The sequence below is a fragment of the Crocuta crocuta genome, unplaced genomic scaffold (assembly GCF_008692635.1).
Source record: "Crocuta crocuta isolate KB4526 unplaced genomic scaffold, BGI_CrCroc_1.0 scaffold3, whole genome shotgun sequence".
NCBI classification, from domain to species: Eukaryota; Metazoa; Chordata; class Mammalia; order Carnivora; family Hyaenidae; genus Crocuta; species Crocuta crocuta.
This window is the reverse complement of record NW_027529934.1, coordinates 10,362,203-10,384,501: the sequence shown is the minus strand read 5'-3', so window position 1 is coordinate 10,384,501 and position 22,299 is coordinate 10,362,203. Positions and strand designations below refer to the sequence as shown.

Genomic DNA, 22,299 nt, shown 5'->3' with positions numbered 1-22,299 from the left:
CTTTTACTTCTTTGTGATCTCTCTATAAAAGTCTATGTTCACTTTTCTGCTGGTGTTGCTTACTTTTATGACATGTATTTTTACATGCTATGTTAGTTTCCTTTCACAAATATATTTTAATGTTTGCATTCAACTTAAAATACACCGTACTTTACTTCTAAGATCAGGAAATACCTTACTTTTTCGTGGAAGAAAATTTTTATTTGCTTCAACTTTTATATAACTTTAAAGTAGTAGATAAACTACCAAATTTTGTAACAATTCATATACATAAGGACAAACTACTGAATTTTTAAAAATCCCGGATGGTTGTATAACCAAAGGAGAGGTATTCTTATTTTACATTTAAAATGTTTCCTTTATATTTTTAATGGTTTACAAATATTTTGATGGGAAATACAACTTCTTTCTTTCTGTTCTCTCTTGATTATCTTCGCACAGTCTCTTTAAATAGCCATAAAAGACTGGTTGAGTTGTACATCTTTGTGATAATTTAGTCATGGGCTCTGAGTTTCTTTCTTAAGATAAAGCCCTTGATTTCCATTTTTACCCATCTTGTGGGTTTCCTACTCCTCAATCCCCTCTTGTTGACGGCTCACAACCACTTCCTCTTTCAAGTTTGCCTCATTTCCTGTCCATTCATTTCCCTGGCTTTGGTTGGCAGGTTTTATTTATTTAAAACCATAACAGCTAAGATATATGTGTGTGTATCTTGTATATAATATAATATAAATGATAATATTTATATATGGTATATATAAGATATATATGATATACATGTATATATTCTTTTCTTTCTTTCTAGTTCTGTATAACTAAGTAAGACAAAACTTTTCATCTTTCCATCCTAAGGGAATTTCCTTCCATCTGGAGATTATTTTTGAGTATGTGTGGTTTAAGAAATTGTTTTTTGGTTATTGTTTAATGTTTTATTTATTTGTTTGTTTATCTAAAGATTATTAAAGAACCTGTGACTCATAGAAGGCATTGTGTATTCAGATATATTTTATGCTCATTACCTAGGATGTTTACAGAATGTCCCCCGGCCCCCCAGGAAGTTCATACGCAGCTGCTTTGTACACCTCACCTGCTGCCAGTACCCAAATATAGACAAGTCCAAGCACCACAGACACCCTTCACAGAAAACAGGAAAACAGATGACAAAATATCTCACTTCTTTTCTTCTTAATGGTCTTTCTTTTAAAATTATTTCCAGCATAAATTTGGAACTGCTTTTTCTAACAGGTAGCAAATTTCTAGTATGCACACAGTTAAAACTCAGTTCTTTTCCTCTTCATGCTGAGTTGGATTAAATCAACCAATTATTTTTGTGACATGTAAGCATGGTCTTAATCTAAATGTTTACCTTACAACTTTCTTTGCAAATGTATAGTTTTGATGATTTGCTCCCAGTGGAACAGTAAAGCTGGATGGACTTGAAAGCAGATAGGAGAGAATTGAGATTTATCTTTATTTTCTGGAAAGAGGAAGTCTTCTGGGAGTAAAGGGAGAGTGGGGAGAGGAGCCGGATACTGATGAAGATGCAGCAGTTGCTGTGGAGAGCAGACGAGGCACTCACCGAACATGAGAAAAGGTTTGCTGAATAGTGTTGAGTCCAGCCCAGACTGGAGCTCATTTGTTTGTAGTGGAGCCAAATAGACAGCTTTACTCTCTCTTCTGCACTGTTGGGACGCCAGCAGGGATGCTATTAAATACCAAACTGTCCTGATCATAAGACTCAACTGGAAGAATATATTGAGAACACAGGATTTCCAGTCTGTCTTGGTACATTCTGATTCAGTGGATCTGAGGTAGGGAATGGAATTTTCTATTTTTCTAGATCCCTTAATTTTAAAAAAGAATACATTGCAGTGGCTACAAAAATTGTTTTAAAAGGAAGGCTTTTGATAAAATGTACAGGAACTCAAGCTGAACCACACTAATTTAATGAATCCTTAGTGAAACACAAATCTTGATGTTTTTATTTAATAATGGACTAATTATAGTTGGGGGCAGAAATGGCAAACAAAATCAATTTACTCTATCTATATATTTTCCAGATCTGTTGACTAGGAATCTAAAGCCTTTTTCTAAACTGAAATAACCCATATGATTTAATTCCCACATATAATTAAAGTGTGCCTTCATGTTAGGACTTAATAAACTATAGAATGCCAATTGTGTGAAGTATGAATGAAGAATTTTAAACTTTGTTGCAGAAGATATGATTGAGTACATAGAAAATCCAAGACAATTTAAAGATAAATTAATTTAGAGAGTTTGTTTTTAAGTTTCTGGGTATAAGACAAACAAATCAAATTAAGAGCTGGTAATAACCAATTAGAAAATGTAAACGAAAAAAGATTCCATTCATAAGAGCAAGACAAATCCATATGAAATTGGGATTTAGGAATAAATCTAACAAATATGTGCAGAAATCTTCATGAATAAAAATGACAAAATGTCATCAAAGGACATTAAAGAAGACTTGACTAAATGAAGAGATGTGCCATGCTGATGAATGAGAACAGGGCTGCTCTCTACAGTGACTCAAGATGTTCACAGCATGGGGCCCTAACCAAAGATGGGTGAGCAGAGGCTAAAATCCAACCTGTGCTACATTCTCCACTCATGTGAGGCTGACTGTATCTGTGCTGAGGAAAGGGTAGCTTTTCCTAGTTTGCATATAAATGCCATCTGGTCTAGTAGCAATCTTAGATGGGAAGATTATATCATAAAGCTGTCGGCCTCATAATAATCACAGATTCACTGTTTTTCCAGTCAAAATCCTGACATTGTTTTTCTGTTGGACTTGACATAATTCACTCTATGGAAGAACATTGGCTAAAGAATATCTAAGACAATTTGAAGAAGAACCAAGTGGGAAGACTACACTCCCGATAGCTGAAATTCTTATTTTGTTTTAAATGTTTATCTATCTTTGAGAGATAGAGTGGGGGAGGAGCAGAGAGAGAGAGGGAAACAGAGAATCTGAAGCAGGCTTCAGGCTCTGAGCTGACAGCAGAGAGCCCAACGTGGGGCTCGAACTCACGAACCATGAGATTATGGCCTGAGCTGAGGTTGGATGCTTAACCGAGACACCAGGTGCCTCCAGATATCCTTATTAACACTGTAATAATTAAGACAGTATGGTACTAATAGCATAGGGATAGACAATACACCAATAGAGTAGACTAGAGAGCTTGAAAACAAGTATGGAAACCCGGACTATATCAGAAATGGGCATATGTTGGAAGAAATGTGCAATAGATATTGCTGAAATAATTAGTTACCGGTATGGTAAAGTATGGATTCAGGGCTCATAGTCCATATAGAAATTAATTCCTGGTTGTAAAAAGCCTTGTGCTAACGTCCTTTTAGATCATGAGGGAGAATATCCTTATGAAGACAATAGTAAGGAAGGATTTCCTAAACCAAACAGAAACACAAACCAGAGAGAATAAGATAGTTATATCTGACTCAGTTAAACTCTAAAACTGTTCTTCAACACTGTAATCCAAGAGAAAAGACAAGCCACAGATTGGGAAAAGACAACAGAAATGTTTATATCTGAGAAAGATTCATACCTAAAATTGACAGATAATGCTTACATATCAGTAAGAAGAAGACGTATGGGGAGAGAATATGAATTCATAAAATAAGAAACCTGACTGGTCAATAAATATATGGAAAAGTACTCGTTATTAATTTGATAAATGTAAATTAAGGTGCCATTTTCCACAGATCAAAATAGACAAATATGTGTAAGTGGGACAAGAAGGAAATTCTCATACTCTGCTGGTAGGGTGTGAATTATACAGCTCCCCCCGCCCCCGAAGAGAAATTTGGCAATATCAAATGAAGATCAAGATGCTCATGCTTTGCCCTAGTTTTCTATACACACACTCTGGAGAAACTAATACCTATGCCCCATATGTGCTCACAATAGCATTGATTATAAGAGCAAAAGAGAGGAACTGAGTGAGAGGCCCATCAACCAGGAGATAAATAAATTGTGATATGTGTTAGAAGTATAGATATCAGTTAAAATGAATAAACTAGAAATAAATATCACCCATATACATGATAAATGAGATCCACCTATCTGCCTTAAGCAAGCTGCACAATGGCAGGCAGAATTGTTAGAAAATATGCATAACAGGGCACCTGGGTGGCTTAGTCGGTTAAGCATCCGACTTTCGCTTACGTCATGATCTCACGGTTCGTGGGTTTGAGCCCCGCGTCGGGCTCTGTGCTGACTGCCGGCTCAGAGCCTGGAGCCTGTTTCAGAGTCTGTGTCTCCCCTGCTCGTTCTCTCTCTCTCTCTCCTAGAAATAAATAAAAATATTTTAAAAAAAAGAAAATATGCATAACAATACTATGAGTTATACATGGATATATATGGATATCTATGTTGTAAGAATCTAAAATGACTTACAGGAATAAATATCGCTGAGTGTAGTGATGCCTAGTTGTGTTGTGGGGCAGGGTAGAAGGGGCTACAAATGTGGCTGTACTGTTTTGTTTATTTTTTTAAGCAAATATGGCGTATGTTAAGATTTTGTTTAGCTAGATAGTAGGAATATATATTCTTCACTTTATGTTCTATATGCCTGAAAGACTTCATAATTAAAGAAAATACAGACATAGGCAAAATCTTGTTATTAGTGGTGTATAATTCAACACATCTTATCTCCTGACTCAGATAAAGTAGGAAACAGAAGAGAGCAGAAAAACTTTGTTGAGGACATTTCAAATATCATGTGGATAATAGGCCTGGTTCATAGCAGCACCTTTTAACCTTGATTTGGTACAAAACACATTCTTAATCAGTAAATAAGAAAATCTACCTAATTAGTGCATTTCCCAGGGAGCCTTATGATATGAGTCAGCAAAGACTGTAGCTTTAATTGAGACAATGATGCCACTTAATTGGAACACCTGAATGAGATTAAGGGGTACAAAGTTAAGGTCAGTTCATTTCCCCTGTGCCCAGAGCTTTGCTGGGTCTCTGCCTTCTTGCTGGCAACTTCTACCAGTTGGAATGACTCTAAGCCAAATGCTTTTACTGTCCTTCATTAATCATTTAATGGAATGTTTTAAATACAAATTCCATGTATTTCCGAATGTATTCTGAAAGACATTGGCATGCTGATTCTAGTGATAAATTTAGAACTCATTATATGCAAGCACTAGACATTTGCATTGTTTTAATTTGTTGCTGACCCAACAATTTAATATGTATAGAGTAAATGAAATAAATTGGTAATTGTTTGGGGATTCAGTAATGTATTTGATTGGTTATATCTGTATTAGGATTCTCCAGAGAATTAGAACCAACAGGAGAAAGAGAGAGAGAGGTTTTTTAAAATAAGGAATTCAGAAAAAACTAAAATAAAAATGAAGTAAGGAATTGGCTCTTGCTATTATGGAGGCTGATGAGTCCCAAGATCTGAGATCAGTAAGGTGGAGGCTTGAAAGAGCTGATGGCTAGCTCCTCTCTGAGCGCCAGCACGCTAGAAGCCCTGGAAAAGCCAATGTTTCAGTCCAAGTCGAAAGGCAAGAAAAAAGCGAATGTCCCAGCTCAAGGAAGCCAGGAAGAAGGAGATTCCCTTTTGCTCAGCCTTTTTGGTTTTTTTTTAGGCCTTCAACTGATTGGATGAGGCCCACCCACACTGGAGTGGAGGAGCGGGGAGCAATCTTCATTATTTAGTTTACCTATTAAGATATTAACCACATCCAGAAACACTGTGACAGGCACAGCCAGAATATCTGGGCACCCCATGGCCCAGTAAAGTTGACACGTAAAACTGACCATAACAAAATCTTTCTACTCAAATTGAAGATCGTTTCACAAAGATTCCTGACAATATGGCTTTTATTACCAAAGATTACTATTATGGTCCCACCTAGCTCTGGAGGCCTGTGACTTTGATCTTTTCATTAATAATGGAAGGTGGAATGTGATTGGCATTGACATATCTGTGCTACCATCCAGATGAACTCAAGTTTCTTTCTATGGATATTGTGGAAGGCTTCCCAGTTTTCTTATAGTTCTTCATATTTAATTTCCTTGGTGCCTGTAATGACTAAAGTAAATGACTCTCACCTGTGAGGCCTGGACTCCAAGCAGAGCTAAACTTAGAAGGTTTTAGGACATTTGTTAAGGACCACGTGAACTCGCTTTATAGAAGAGCAATTTCCATAGAAAAGAAATGGGGGTTGCATAGAACTTGATACTATCTAAATAGTTAGCACCATTAGAGTGATGGGTCTTTTTCTGTCTCCTTTTTTAGAGCATCGCGTATAATAGCTTTGGATAATTTTTCACTAATCTACATTACACAAGAATATTTTAATTTAGTGATTAACTGTTTCACTGGCAATGATTAGATTGTCAAAAAAAAGCATGTGATGAGCTGTTTTAGACTGTGCTAGATCTGATTTTATTGTTGAAGATAACTTGGGTTGTTGTCAAGAAAATTGTATTCAGAGACACAGTGCATGACTGAATTAAGTGGACAGGAATGAGAACCATTTTGGCAGTTCTCAGATTCTTGTGAGGATAAGTTAGAGCATGCTAAAATAATTTTCACTAATGAATACTTTATCTGCCTTGTAAATAGTTTCAAAAAGTTAGCTAGCTTACAGAAATGTTGACTAGTTTACGAAGTTCTTCCACCTTCCTAAGCCTAGCATTATTGTCTTTCATTTTCCTAGCCAACTCACTCCTACTTATTGTTACCCATATCCCCAAACTAACAAAGCACAAGCATATCAGTTCTCTAAAAATGCACTTTTTTTTTACACAAATGGCATAGATTCTTGAGAGAGAAGTGGAAACCATAATAGAAAGCATTTCAAGCAAATATACTTCTATGTGAGGAAAAGAAAAATGGAACGAAATTTTAAAGAAAAGAATATAATTAGGAAAATAAAAGAGAAACCTGGAAGAGACACCAGGACCTATTGTGTTGGAGGGGAAATCGCTTAGTAAAATTCCTAGGCTTGTTGCCTGGTTTATTTTTAAGTCTGGCCTGATTTCTTTTAATGTGCATATTGTGTTCATTTACATGGTTGCAATCTCAAGGCAAAGAGTATTTTCAGGATTCTGGAATAGTCTGAGAGCCTCTGATAAAATATGTGCAGAAAATTTTAAAATCTATAATTAGACTCAAAAGGAGCAAAGGAAAGCTCTTTATTTCAGTTTGTGAATTTCAGTTATGTATTTCTTCAGAACCAAAAAAGGCTGTCTAATGGGCAACCATGATTCCTTGTGAATTTATACTTCTTGTGATGCTTTCTGAAAAAGTAGCTGTGTCAGATTGGCTTAATTTTCTTTTTCACACACTTTCCTCTCATTTTTATGAAGAAAAAGACAGCCAATCTGCAGCTTCCTTTGGGGACATTAGCCAGTTTAGAGAAGTGGCAAAATAAACAAGATTTATTCTCATCAGATGTGTCATGGGAAATTTGGAAGCATGCTGTGAGATAATGGCAAAATAATCTTGAAATTTTCCAAGCACTTTTTTCCAAATGAAATGAAATTTAAAATTAGCTTTCATCTAATTATGGCTTAAGAAAAATATGTACATAAAGATACAGGTATATTTATATACATATATATATCTTCCAACAATATTATTATAGTTTCTTCCTCAAAAAAGAAGAGGGCAGACTTAGGGTCTTAAAGTTCTAGAAAGCTGACCACTGAGGTTTTAAATTTTCCCTAGGATAAGGTAATGGGCATTGTTATGTATAATATGGTAGCGTTTTCCCCTTTCTTAGTGTCTCCTCCATTTCTCTTACTTTTATTAACCTGTGAGGGTATTGTTCTAAATCCCTGTTGTAGTTGTGCATCTTAATTTATTTCAGTGCTGTGGTCATTTGTAGAAAACATAGTTTTTATGTCTGCCGTTAACCTTCAAAATAAAAATGCTAGTTATTTTACCAGAAAAAGATGGGTATTATTCAGGAATCGCAGAGAATTACAATCTGGCACAGGCAAGCTATGGCAAAATCATAAGCAAATCCACTAAACAAAGGAAAGGAACACTCTTTTATAGAGGAAAAGGGGAAGTTGGGAAGTCAGTTATAAACAAAAAAAACCATTGGCGTAAACTGGGAGTTGGAAGTAGAATGGTTTTTCATTGGCCGAGTTGTGACTTTCTCTCATTGGCTGGGCTATTGCTAGGGGAGGAGGAAAGCCTTTCTTCCTGTTGGGATAGTAAAGCAGTATCCATCAGTGGGGTCCATCTATTCCTGTTGGATTTGCAATTAATGAAAAGTGGTAGGGCATGAGAGTTCCCCCTGCCAAACCTCTTGACTCCATTTTAGTTAGGTTTTCCTTTATCAATTTTCACACCGTTCATCCACTAGAGTTGGTGTCTAGCCCCTTACATAGCATCTGTGAGTACATGCATATTCACGGAATGCCCTTAACAGGCCAAGCTTTGCGGCCATATTAAAGATACTGGGCCTGTTTTTAGAACGAGGATTGCAAAATAAATGAAGGTCTTTAACAGTCCGAAGACATGTATACTGCAAGCCTAACTCAGAGTTTTGGATCTCTATGAGTATGAGTTTTGGATACAAGGAAACTGTTCTTTGTTTATTCCTAAGCATGTCTGTTTTCTATCCAGAGGGTCCTGTCATGACTTTGAAATATTTAATATAAGCTCTTGGGAGCGTTCTGTGTTTCTCTTCTGTGGATTAATATCTGAAGTAAATCATGGAGAACATAAAGTTGGTTTATATGTTTCTTACTTTAACACAAAGTAGAGTTTCTGCCAGATAAATTTCAGGGAGTGGATGGGATTAAGACTGCCCATGAAGAATTTTTTTACTCTTCCTATGGAATCTGTTCAAAAACATCACTGTGCTTAAACACACACACACACACACACACACACACACCATTTAGTTCAATTATGGAGAATCCAATTTATCCCCATTCTCTAAGGCATTTACTAGAAGAGAGAGTCCTTGGGCATTATTCTGTGTAATTAGATTTTTGCACCTTTGTGTTGTGAATTGGGATTTCTGACTTCTCCACCCTAAGGTGCAAAGTGATGAGGCTCAGAAGCCTGAGACTAGAGCTGATGTTATAATTCATCAGGACTTTTAAACTTTTATAATTTGAGAAACTCTGGGGGGGGAACAATATTGGGTATTATACTCTATTTTATAAATATTTAAGATACTTTATTTTTTAGAGCCACTTCTCTTATCTGCCCAAATTAATCTTCACCAGAAACCTCAACAGTTTTTAAGAAAATGGGTCAAAAGCTTAGCTAATCCTCTTTTAATGTCTGGATTTGGCTCAGTTTTCAGGAAATCACCACTTTGTTAAAAATAAATCCATTAAAAAATATTTATGGTTTTTCTTCTTCATAGTAACAATAAAAATGTGACATCTGAAAATAGTGATTTTTGGAGGGTATATCATAGAAAAAAACCAAAGATGAAATGTTAAGTAAATAAAACTGGGCAAAAAATATAATATTCTAAACTATTAGAAAATAATTATAAAAAAGATTAGAAGGAAATATAGCAAAAATAATGTTTGGATTGTTTATATCTTTCAGTACCTATCAGCTGTTTTTCTAAAAGTATTTGAAGCAAGGAGAGAAATCTCTGTATTTCAGAGAAGATTTTAGAATATATTATAGTTGTATTGACAGTGCAGATGATGGGAAAACTAGGAATAATCCACTGTAAATAGTATCTTTCAAGAAAGAAAACTAGTGATAAAGACTAGATTTAAGTTGAATTAGTATAGTTCTGGAAGGTTAACAAAGAAACTTCTAGGATAAGAAAAATATACAAATCTGTTCAAACTTCATGTAAGTTTTCCTAGACCCTTTTATACTTCCCATGATTACACACTCATCAAGAAAAACAAACTAATGAAGGTGCTTGTTCATAAATAATTCCCCACATCTAATTTCATGGACAAAATTCATCTAAAAGATTAAAAGGAATTGATCAGGGGGCACCTGGGTGGCTCAGTCAGTTAAGCGTCCGACTTCAGCTCAGGTCATGATTTCACAGTCCCGCGAGTACGAGCCCCGTGTTGGGCTCTGTGCTGACAGCTCAGAGCCCGGAGCCTGCTTCTAATTCTGTGTCTCCCCCTCTCTCTGTCCCTCCCCAACTCACATTCTGTCTCTCTCACTCTCAAAAATGTAAATGTTAAAAAAAATTTTTTAAAAGAAATTAATCAGTAAGAGTCTGATTTTTTTGAAAAAACAAATGAGTTGAGCTTTGAAAGTGTATATTTTTAATAACAAATATTCAAGCTGAGAACTGTGCTTTTCTCCTTCCTGGGGACATTGGCATGGGTTTCAAGATTATGATGCATTGTACTTTGCTTTACTCTTAAATATTTACTCAGCCATCCTTTCATTCATTCAACAAATATTTGCCAAGTACATAAATACATTATATACCCTTGGAAGAGAGAGAAACTGTATTTAAACAGCTGTAGCAAAGTGGAGCACAGTTTTGGGAGAACACAAAAGAAGGTGAGATTGTTTCCACCTGGGGAGAGCCAAAAAATTTCTATTGGGGTTGGAATCACCACCTGGGCTTGAAGGATCTGCAAATGACTGGCAGGGTCTATAGGGGGAGAAAGGAGGGGTGAAGGTGTGTGCAGGGGACAAGGAGATTTCATTTGAGTAGGAGAGGTCAAAAATAAAGCCCATTGGGGCCAGATCACAGGGCCTTCGGTACTGGGCTAAGTGGCTGCTACTCTGGGCAACAGGAAACTGTTGAAGGTGTTTATGAAGGTAGTGACATGATCTTGTAGCAACGTGTCAAGTGAAACTTGTCAGACCACGACCCAGAGGATTGTACCTCTATGACTATGAGGAATGCCTTACAGTTTTCAAAACAGTTCCCTGAGAGCATTTAGGACAATATTTGGTTCTGAAGGACAATTCCCTGTCCTACCATCTGGGCCTTGATAACTTGTGCTAGCTTTTTCGTGAGTGGAACCGTGGTGGCCAGCTTGGACTCAGCCTCTCATGTTCTGCTCCATCAGCCCTGGACTCACTCTGGCCACTCCCCAGAATCTGCCTTGGCCACACGGACCAAGCTTTGGCTTCTTTCCCATAATCCTTCAGGCTCTGTGTATCAGCACTGGCATTCCCCAGCTCCCGCGCTGGCTTTGATTTTTTTGTCCCTCTTTTTGAGCTGAGAGCTAGTACCGGTTTGGTTTTTGTTTGTTTTTTGCTGTGCTGCGATACTGAGGGTAGATTGAGAGACTTTGATAGTGTTGAAGGTGTGCTGATTTGGATGGGGGCGAGGGGATGGATCAGCAAATATTGTGGGAATAGAAGTGACAAGACCTGATGATTGAACATGGGCAGGGAGGGAGGAGTCAAATGACAGTGCTGAGTTTTTGAGCCTGTATGAATCTGAATGGGTTTAAAGAGGCCAGAAAATACTTTTCTGACTTTTGTTTTTTTTATTGTTTTGAGGGAGAGAGAGAGCGTGCACGAGCATGGGAGAAGGGAGAGGAAAGGAGAGAGAATCTTAAGCAGGCTCTACCCTCAGCGCTGGGCCTGTCACGGGGTTCAGTTCCCCGACTGTGAAATCATGACCTGTGCCGAAATCAAGAGTCACATGGCTAACTGAATGAGCCACCCAATTTTCTGACTTTTACAAAATCAAAATGAACCTAAGTGTTGTAGACAGAGCTACTGAAGAGTCTTCTTTTAGCTTTAGTGATGATAAGTCTGAATGAAGGGTGTTATGAGCAACTTTGGTCCAGTTAGTTGTACCAACACAACACCCACACAGGATGCAGTAATTGAGTAGGACTGAAAGAAATATGCCAGCACCAAAAATGCTGCTCTTCGACAATGTGGACAAAGGCCTTTCATTGGTTCATTGTCTTTCTATTATTGTGTAGTATCTTTTTAGTGAAAAACTTAGTACTGTGTTTTATAATTTAGGAAAAGACATGTGACACTAAATTACAGCCAGGGTTGGATGGATGAAGGCAGTTTAATACTCAAGAATCTTGAAAACTGTGGAAAACAAGCTGGTTTTGGGCTGAGGTTATTTTATGTGGTGCCCATGGATTGATGCACTGACTTTAATGTTTTCATAGTGGAGTATTAAATAATAGTAGTAATAGCCAAAACTTATTGGGCAACTAGTGTCAGGCACTGCTCTAGGCATTTTTTTACCTACAGAATATCTCATTTAATCCTCAAAAACCCTGTAAAAATGGGCATTTCATTCATTTTACAGGTGAGAAAATTGAGGCTCCTGGAAAGAGAGGCTCAATGTAACATAGTTACCAACTCATGCTCTTCAATATGGGCTATTGTTACTGATGTTTTATTCGGTTGGTTTTAATTCATGGATGCACTGAGGGTCTCTTATGTGCCTATCAGTGTTCCTGAAGCATCTGTGAACATGTAGATTATGTTTGTTTCCAACCTGGAATGGCTGTTCTGTGTACAGCTGGGCAGGATGGCCTCAGTTAAAGAATTATCCAAGACAGCCTGCTTTTGTCTTCTCCCTGATTCCTTAGTTCAGCTTAAGGACCTTCCCCTGGTGGGTGCCTTGGGTGCTCATCACCATTACCATCATTGATTTAATTACTATCGATTCTTGAGCACTTTCTCTGCCAGCTACAGTGCTGAGCATTTTACTGCATTATTTCATGAATACCTACCGTAACATTATGAGATTGCTCCTCTGTCTTCATTTTACACGAGGAGGGGGATTAACTTGTCTAAGGTCCCATTGCTGGCAAGTAGCAGAGATGGCACTCAAAGCCATGTCTGTCTAATTCCAGAGTCCATTTGCCTAAACACTGTAGTATTTTGCACCAACAGCAGGCTTTTCTCAAAACGTCAAGATCCCTACTTATTTGGGTTTAGATAGGCTTAATCTAAAATTGAGATACATTCTGGGAATCACTTGAGGTTCTTTTGCCTCTAGAGCTTCTGATATTGTTAGCTGTTTCATTCACAGTTTGAACCAGTCATTAGGTTAATTACTAAAGGAAGCTGTAATCCCTTTTTTATAAATGCTGCCTGGTGGAAGATGTGTTGGTACTCAAATCGCAGAAGCATTTTTCTCATACATTGGGAGGGAGAGGTGGCATCATAACACCTCAATAGAGCAGGGCATCCTTGAGTAAGGCTTTGTGATGTGGTAGGAAATCAAGTTTCAAAGCTTTGTAGAGCTCATCATAAAATGGCATCCACCTTCTTTCATTTAAATCCAAGTGCTTGCATGAGTGCCAAAATTAGTATCATAAATTAGCAGGCTGTCCTTCTGTGAGACAAAATAGTGGTCCCTTGGACCCAAAGGGCAAATTTTGTTAATTGTTTATATGTTTCGGTGAGGTGAGGCTCATTCCCATTGTGGGAATTCTTAAGATATCCCACTCCTATGGTAAGAAAATTATAGGCAATGATATAGAATTTTATTTCTTATGCACTATATAAAGCTAATGAAATATTAAGCAATTAGATAATTATAAAGCCTAAGTATATTAAAGTATTATGCAAATACTGATTAATAGTAATACCATAGACTCACAGCATGCAAAAGCATGCTGATTCAAATTATAGGAGCTTTTATTTGCATTTCTACAGAACCTATTATTAGTGGATCTTAATGTACCTTTCAAGTAATAGTTATTAAAGCCCATAAGTATGGCCAAAAAAGGTCATTTTATTGAGGGAATAAGCAAGAATTCCCTCTTTCCTCATAAAGAGCAAGAGATCTAAATACCTGATCTAAGGTAGGATTCTCTATAGAAAGAGGGTATTCATACACTATGAGTGTTTGGGGCTATGATTCCATAAGTTGGCAGCTATGAATTCAAGATTTTCGTAATGAGTAACTCAATCTATGTTGTTACAACTCTTCACTTATTTTTGAAATCTTTCACTAAATTTTTTTAAGCTTTTATTTATTTCTGAGAGAGAGAGAGAGAGACAGCATGAGCAGGGGAGGGTGAGAGAGAGAGGGAGATACAGAATCAGAAACAGGCTGCAGGCTCTGAGCTAGCTGTCAGCACAGAGCCCGATGCGGGGTTTGAACCCACGAACCGTGAGATCATGACCTAAGCTGAAGTCAGACCCTCAACCAACTGAGCCACCCAGACGCCCTCACTTATTTTTGAAATCTTACGTGCATAATAGCTTTAAACAAATCTTATTGTTTAAATATCAAACATATTTTAATATTTCTCTGTAACTATATCAAATTTGAAAACAAAAAATTAGGCCAAGCTCACATGAAAGTATTTTAAAATATTTTGGAATTGTTATATCACATTTATTTTTTCTCAACATAGTACCATTCCAAGGACTAGCAGCTGGTAAGCACAGTCAGTGGGACCTGTGTTTATTTCTCTACTTTGTAGCAAGTCCTTGAAAGGTTATAAGGATTTCTAAACTGTCTCAGAATATTTCTTTGCCTTTTCTCCCCTATTTCTTTTTCTCATCTCCCTCCTTTGCAAATTACCTACTCTCTAAAGCTAATAAGCACAGGTTGGAAAACCTCAAGAATATTCCTAATGCCTGACTCTCCCTCTTCCTCCATCTTGAGTTCTCAAACTACCCCTGTTCCCCCCATGATTGATCCAAAGCTTTATTTTCTTCTAGTGCTGAGCCAGGCGAATGCATGTTGTTCACTATTCTAAGGTAGCTGTGCTTCCAGAGTTGTACTTCAATGTTATAAAGATTTCAAGAAAAGCATGGACTAGTGAGTACTTTGCTTTATAGTTAGGGACACTGGAGCCCGGAGAGAATGAGGGACTTGACTGATGACATCTAGCTGATTTCTGTCTCCCTGGAATTGGAACTACAGCTCAGGTCTCCAGACTCTTAAAGTTTTTCCCTCTGCTTCATAGTAATTATGTAAGGCTTTGAGTCACACAAAAAATCTAAACCAGAAACATAGGAGCAGAACGAGAAGAAACAGTTGGTAGGTTTTATCCAGCGCTGTGGTTCAGTGAGATGAGGTGGAGCCTCAAGGATCTAAGGAAGAATGGAATGACGTGTGTGTGGAGTTGAAATTGTGGGCCACGGGATTACTGCATAGGAGTTGGATGACTGGAGGTATAGGGGAATGAAGAGCAAGCTGAAGTGGAGAACCGGATAAGGTTGAATGGTAGTCATAGAAGGATTTAGAAGGATGGCTGAGTTTATGGCCAAGGCAATGGGTTGTTGATGTAAGATGAAGAAAAATTCTATTGATTACTGGATAGATGGTCCTTAGGGACAGCAGGGACTCTCAAGATGACATCAGAAGGGGAGGGAGAGATAAAGGCATGTGCGGCATTTTACAAAGTTCTCAGGAAATGTGAACTAACAAATCCTTGGGAAACAGTGGCATTAGTGGGGTAGATATGTGTCTATTTTGTAAGAGATGCCACATTTCTAAATTCTAATTTTCCTATTTTTCTAGGGAAAACTGAGGCTACCATCAAAAACTTTAGTCCCTTTTATAGTCGCCAGTACTCTGTGGCCTTCTGCAATCATGTTCGCAGTGAAGTAGAACAACAAAGAGATTTGACATCACAATTTTTGAAGACCAAGGTAACCCGTGGACATTTGGTTGACAAATTTCTCCCACTTCTGAAGGATGCTTTATAACACACCATATTTCTGAAATAAACAGTAAATTGAATGGCAGTTTGAAAAACTCTGTTCTTAGGGAAAATATCTGTTCTCAAATCATTTCATGCTCAAAAAACTCTATTTGCCTGGAATTTAGAATGTATGATTTCTTGCTGATGGTGTAATCCATATAAAAAGAAACCTAGCATGATAGATTTTATTATTTTCCCCACACTGATGCTTTAATATCAGGAAATCTGACTTGCTGTAGTGAAGTTCAATTTTTAAAAAAAGGTCATAATTTCAGTGCCTTTTACTATGGGCATTTTTGCTTTGGTCATTGATCAAACATGATCTTCTCTTCTAATCTCGTAACTTATTCTTTCTCCCTTGCCGTCATAATAATTACCTACAACCACAACAAATAAGGATTGACACTTACTATATGCCAGGCCCTACTCTAAGAATTGGGGATCAAAACGAATTCTCTGCTTTCCTGTTTATAATCAAAAGTAGGAGATAGTAAACAAATACACCAACATATATCAGGTGGCTTGTGGTGCTAATAAATGCTTCAAAGAAAAATAAAGGAGGAGTCTTATTTTAGAGAAGATGGTCAGTGAAGCCCCATGAAATTTGAGCAGAAACTCAAGTGAAAGAAGAGTAGGTAGGCTGGGTGAATATCTGTGGGAGATGGAGCAGCTCGTGCAAAGGTCCTGCAGGAATCCTAGGCACATCAGGAAGGCTACATGCTGAGAGCAGCATGAGCAAGAGAGGAGGGATGATAAATGACTACAGAGTGAAAGGGAAAGACCAGACCATGTAGGAGCTGTAGACTGTGATAAGGGTTTCTTTCTTTCTTTCTTTTTTTAATGTTTTGTTTATTTCTAGGAGAGAGAGAGAGACAGCGTGAGCAGGGGAGGGTCAGAGAGAGAGGGAGTCACAGACTGAAACAGGCTCGAGGCTCTGAGCTGGCAGTCAGCCCAGAGCCCGACGCGGGGCTCGAACCCACGAACCGCGAGATCATGACCTAAGCGAAAGCCGGACGCCCAACCGACTAAGCCACCCAGGCGCCCCTCTTTCTTTCTTTTTTAAAAAAATTTTTTTAAGTTTACTTATTTACTTAGAGAGAGAGAGCGCGCGCACAATTGGGGAGGAGCAGAGGGAAGGGGAGGCAGACTCCCAAGCAGGCTCCATGCCCTCAGCACACAACCCAATGCAGGGCTTGAAATCACAAACCGATAAGATCATGACCTGAGCCAAGATCAAGAGTCAGATGCTTAACTGTGCCACTCAGGCACCTCAAGTGTTTTTATTTTAAACGTGAAGAGATGTTATTGGAGGGTACTGGATACAGAGTGATTTACAATTTTAGGAGACCTCTTTGGGCCTCTCTACAGTGAATAGACTATAAGAAGGGAAGACAGATAAGAAGGGAATTTGGAGACTGGCGAGAAGGACTCCATAGCAAGGCAAGAGAAGGGTGAAGGCAAACTGGACTAGGGTGGTGATGGTGGCAGTTGTGAGGAAAGATCCAAGTCAAGATGTATTTGAGATAGAGCTGACAGAACTTGCTGATGGAATGGGTAGGACATAATAGAAGAAGAGAGAAAATCAGTGATGACATCTTGGTTTTTAGTCTGAGCAAATAAGTGGATAGAGTTGCCTTTATTCAGAGGAAAGACTCAGAGGTGGATACGAATCACGAGTTCCCTTTTGACCATGTAAGTTTGAGATGGTTATTTAACTCACACCGTGGAGATATTGAATAGGTAGTTGAATGCTCTCATCTGCAACTCAGTGGAGAGGTCAAAGCTAGAGAATAGATACTTGGCCGTTGTTAGCTTATAACTGGTATTAGGCCCTGAGACATAATAAGGGAGAGTATCGATAGAGAAAAGAAGAGATTCCACAACGAAGCCTTAGACCCTCCAACATTTAGAAGAGGATCCAGCAAGACTGACGGACAAGAAATAGCCTGTACAGGAGGAGAAAATCAGGAAAGAGGAATGTGCCAGAAGGCCAATAAAGAAGGGCTTATAAGAAGGAGGGAGTGATAAACAGGTCAGATACTGCTGAGAGGTTGAGTGAATTGACCTATAGATTTAGCCACATGAGTGTGCAGGGATAACTGAGTATTATCCCCATAAACAGTGATTCTCACAATGTAGGGAATTTGTTAAAAACGCAAAGTTTGGTCCATAACCCCCAGAGATTCTGGTATAGTAAATCTAGGGTAAGGCCACATTTTAAACAAGCATATCAGTTGATTCAAGTGGCCCAAGTTAAAAAAAAATTGCTGCACATAAAGCTATAGAGTTCATCCTGTATATTGGTTCAATCTCATTTAAAGAGAAGAGTGAGATCCTCTCTTACCTGTTAATGAGGCAAGATAGGAAACTGCCCCTTTATCTGTCAGGACAGAATAAAGTCAGAAGGCAATTTAGTTCATCCCTTAGCCAATTCTTAAAAAGATTAGCATATCTATCTTCTCCGTATGGTTCATGTAAATTTTGCTTGAAAGTGGAGGGATACGTTTCTAGAGGCACTTGGATTTTTTTAATAAAGGGAAGATAGATTGTAAATTCAGTGACATGTGCAAGACAGGAGGCCATTCCTATCTTCTGAGATAATACGGGAATTATACTATGAGGCAGGATGGGAACTGTTCCTTACACAGTTAGCCCGAAGGGGGACCTAACTAAGAATCTAACAGAGACTCGCCTACAGCACATATGTTAAGGAGAAATCCTCAAGCCTTTTGCTTTAGTAGAAAGGCAGAACTGAGGTGTGCTGGCTTGCCTGCTCGATCTTCAGCCAGACGGCAAGCATGGTCTCCTTGAGCATGGGGATGAGCTAAGTGTTTACAGCCTGGACCCCCAGGGCTTTTGAATCTGGGAAGCCCACTGACTCTCAAGGCTACTACACCTTATGGTGGGTGGATAGGGGAGCAGCCTATTAATTCTCCAATTTTCAGGCATATTCAAGATGTTGGCATAGATAGCCACAACTTACACTTAACTACCTCACTCCCTCTCTTCCAGAGTTTACTACAGATTCATTAACTGCCACATGTATACAAAGCACAACCTTATTCCTATAATCCCTTCTACCCTCTACTTCTCTTCTTATAGCCTAAGGGAGGGAAATGGAAATCACAAAAATATCAATAAGACAAATATTTGCATTTGGTTAGAGGGAATAGGAAGGGGAAGTGTGGAAGGAGGTGGGAAGCAACAATTTTCCCAGGATCTCAGCACAAGATAGTTTCCTAAAATAGTCCTTGAACTCCCCTGGATAGACTAGTTAGTTGGTAGCATGCTATGTTGTCTTTTCTTGTAATAATTAATTCTATTCACCTTCTTTAAAGCCACCGTTGGAGCCTGGAACTGTTCTGTATGAAGCAGAGCTATCACAGTTTGCTGAAGACATAAAGAAATGGAAGGAGCGGTACATTGTGATTAAAAATGATTTTGCTGTGGAGAGCTATGAGAACAAAGAGGTAAAACATTTCCTGGTTTCCATTTGCAACATTTTCAAACATTGGCTGGGTTGATTGACATGCCCTCTCTTTTGAGGTTCTTTCATTCAATAAGCACTGACTCATGCAGACACTCACTTCAGTTAACATGTTTACTGAATGCATGTTATATACCAAGTGTCCTAGACGGTTCTGAACATGTAACAGCAGATGAGAAAAACGCCTGCAGCCTAGTGGGCAAGATACACTTGGAACGAGTAATTGCAAGTGAGTATGAAGATAGGTTACACTGAGTGACCAGTGCAGGGACCTTTCCTATGATCATTCAGCTTCAGGGTCTTTTTCAGTCACTGTCCTGATATCTCCCCCTCTCTGCTCAATGTCTCCACCACATCTGCCTACTGTTAAGCCTCCTATGTGACAAGCCGCTGAGGGTTACTTACTAAGACTATGACTGAATTTGCCTGGTTGCTACGAATTCAGACATTTCAATACTTTATGCCACTTATGCTTACGGATTTTTTCATTTAACTTTTTTCTGCTTATCATATTATTTTTCTGTAAAATAATTAGATTATTATCTAATATAATATGTCTATAAACTACAGAGTAAGTGAGGTAGAGTGTAAAGCCTGAAAAGACTTCAGTTTTTATTGGTTTTCATTTTTTTCCCCATGTAGGGAGGTAATTTGGCATAAGAGGAAAGAACAGTGAATTTGGGAAACTAAAGTTTAGGTTGAGCCTCAATTAGAGAGTTAGGCCAAATGATCCCATTGCTTCTTTCCAGATCTCGCACTGTACACATTTTTAGTTTACATCTATCCTCAAGCTCCTTTTGAAATGAATGGTTACTTTTCAAACATTTCAAGGTAAGAACAGATTTAAAACTGCTTTCCTGGGGCGCCTGGGTGGCTCAGTCAGTTAAGCATCTGACTTTGGCTCAGGTCATGATCTCACAGTTCGTGAGTTTGAGCCCTGCCTCAGGCTCTATGCTGACCACTTGGAGCCTAGAGCCTGCTTCGGAGTCTGTGTTCCCCCCTCTCTCTGTCCCTCCCCTGCTTGCACTCTATCTCTCTCTCAAAAATAAGTAAACATTAAAAAAAAATTTTAAAAGAACACCCCTTTTAAAAAACAAAACAAAACAAAACAAAACCGCTTTCTTGATTCAGTCCAAGAGCACTCAGCACAACCTCCATGGGTACTTTGAGTAATACTTCTGATGCTAAATCACTAGGAAGGGGCTTTGACAGGTCAATGTGTGTCCTTTACATTTCTGATGGAAAGTAGAAATAAAATACAGTTCAAACTTATTCCACAGGCTCCCAGGCAATGCTCAAGTGCTCTCTTAAGCAGTCTTACTCTTAACATTCATTAAGCTAATATCTTCTCTGCTTATCAAATGAGGACTTTATTCAACACCTGATTTGCTCTCCATAGCAAATTGTCAATGCACTACATACAATAATGATAATAATAACAAATCACCTCATATTTTGGATGGCACATTACAGTATTTCAGGGAAGTTTGAGAAGAGACAGGATAGCATCATGGATAATATAATGTGCCTTGAATCACACCTTTGCCAGCTACTGGATATGTGTCCTTGCAAAAATTATACATCTCCTTGAGCGTCAGTTTTCGCATCTGTAAAATAAATGGTGAACACGATCCCTTCGTTACAGTGTTGTTGTGAGGATCAAACAAATGAATGCATTGAGGCACTCAGCATATGGCCAGGTGCTGGGAGAGCCCAGTGTAGAGTGGTATGATTACTACTAACTAATCGGGAGAAAACATATATAGAGCTTTCTCTTGGATTTATTAGGGTTTCACCATATTTGGCACTAACTTGAGTTTTAATTTTGAATCAAATTTTGGTGTCTTTTCCTTCTTCTTTTCATTTTTTCAAGCTTGTTCCTTCAACTTGCAATTTCTGGACTGTATTGCTTTGTTGTTGTTTTTTAAATGTTTATCTGTTTTGAGAGTACAAGTAGGGGAGGGACATAGAGAGAAGGAGAGAGAGAGAATCTCAGTCTCTGCACTGTCAGTGCAGAGCCCAACGTGGGGCTCGATTCCCACAAACTGTGAGATCATTACCTGAGCGAAAATCAAGGGTTGGACACTCAACCAACTGAGCCACCCAGGCGCCCCTGCTCATCATTTTTAATAAACTTGTTCAGGTTGTTAAGATACTGTCACTGAATCTGATAATAACTGCATTTTTTTAACGTGGAAATTTAAAAACTGCCTATGCAGTTTACCATAATTCCTCAAAGTTTTAATAATATCCTGTTTTTTCACTTATAGAAGGGCATTTTTTAATTACACTTAAAAGTTGTAAATTAAGTACCTATAAATTGCCTATTATTTCGTCAAAAGTGCAGTTTTGGCAGGTAATTCAGCAGGAGAAAACGAAGCATTGTCTTTTGATAAGCAGGCACGACTTTCTGTTCACTTTCTGGACAGACCCGGGTATGATTCCTGACTTTGTCACCAACTTACCACTGGATTACTAACAAGTTATTTGAGCTTCATTTTCCTCATTTATAAGATGGAGAGAACAACTGATTCATAGCACCCTTTTGGGGATTAAATTACATAACATTCATAAAAGCCAGGTTGGGGCCCGTTATAACAAAGAACACAATTCAGTCTTGGGGCCAGTCTGAACTGAACTGAACTGAACTGAACTGCTCCTTAGACTTTCTCGAAGTCACCCCTTCAGATTCTTCTCTGTTATGCTCTGGGTCCCTGATGTGCTTAAGCAGCTGATGAGTGGTTCTTACAAGTTGGAAAGCAACCTTCTTAGATATGCAAGAATTTGCTTTGTCTTCACTTGCCATCCAATTGATCCAGAATATGTATTGTTATTACGATTTTGTTGCCTTGATCGACATCATTTTCCTTTTCCCCAAGACTACCTTCTAGATTTTGGGTACTGCAGTTTCCAGGTTTCCATTCCGATTTTGCGTTTGGGCTGTTCATCTCAAAATTTTGCCCTGACTAAAGCCCTCCCATCAGATGCACTTGCTTACGTGTTTCCTTATTCTTTGTCCCCGCGAGTGGATCTTCCGGACAAACTGCTTGTGAGCTTTTCATCTGCTGGCTGCGCTTTGTTCTGATGTCATGATGTTGCGTTTCCATCCCAGACCGTTTTACTGCAAAACAGTCTCACCTGGTGGCACATCTTATCATGGCGACATTTTTATATTTTTGGTGAAAAT

The 22,299-nt window shown here is 38.4% G+C and overlaps 1 protein-coding gene across 1 annotated transcript in view; it reads left to right on the top strand.

The window, feature by feature from the left end:
* Positions 1-5,486: 5,486 nt before the first annotated feature.
* NIBAN1 (niban apoptosis regulator 1) overlaps positions 5,487-22,299 on the top strand; it is a 97,717-nt gene continuing 80,904 nt past the window's right edge. The window contains exons 1-3 of the mRNA XM_077763363.1: positions 5,487-5,559; positions 15,442-15,572; positions 18,964-19,095. Of these exons, the coding sequence (XP_077619489.1) occupies positions 5,487-5,559; positions 15,442-15,572; positions 18,964-19,095 (336 nt within the window). The remainder of the gene's footprint in view (positions 5,560-15,441; positions 15,573-18,963; positions 19,096-22,299) is intronic.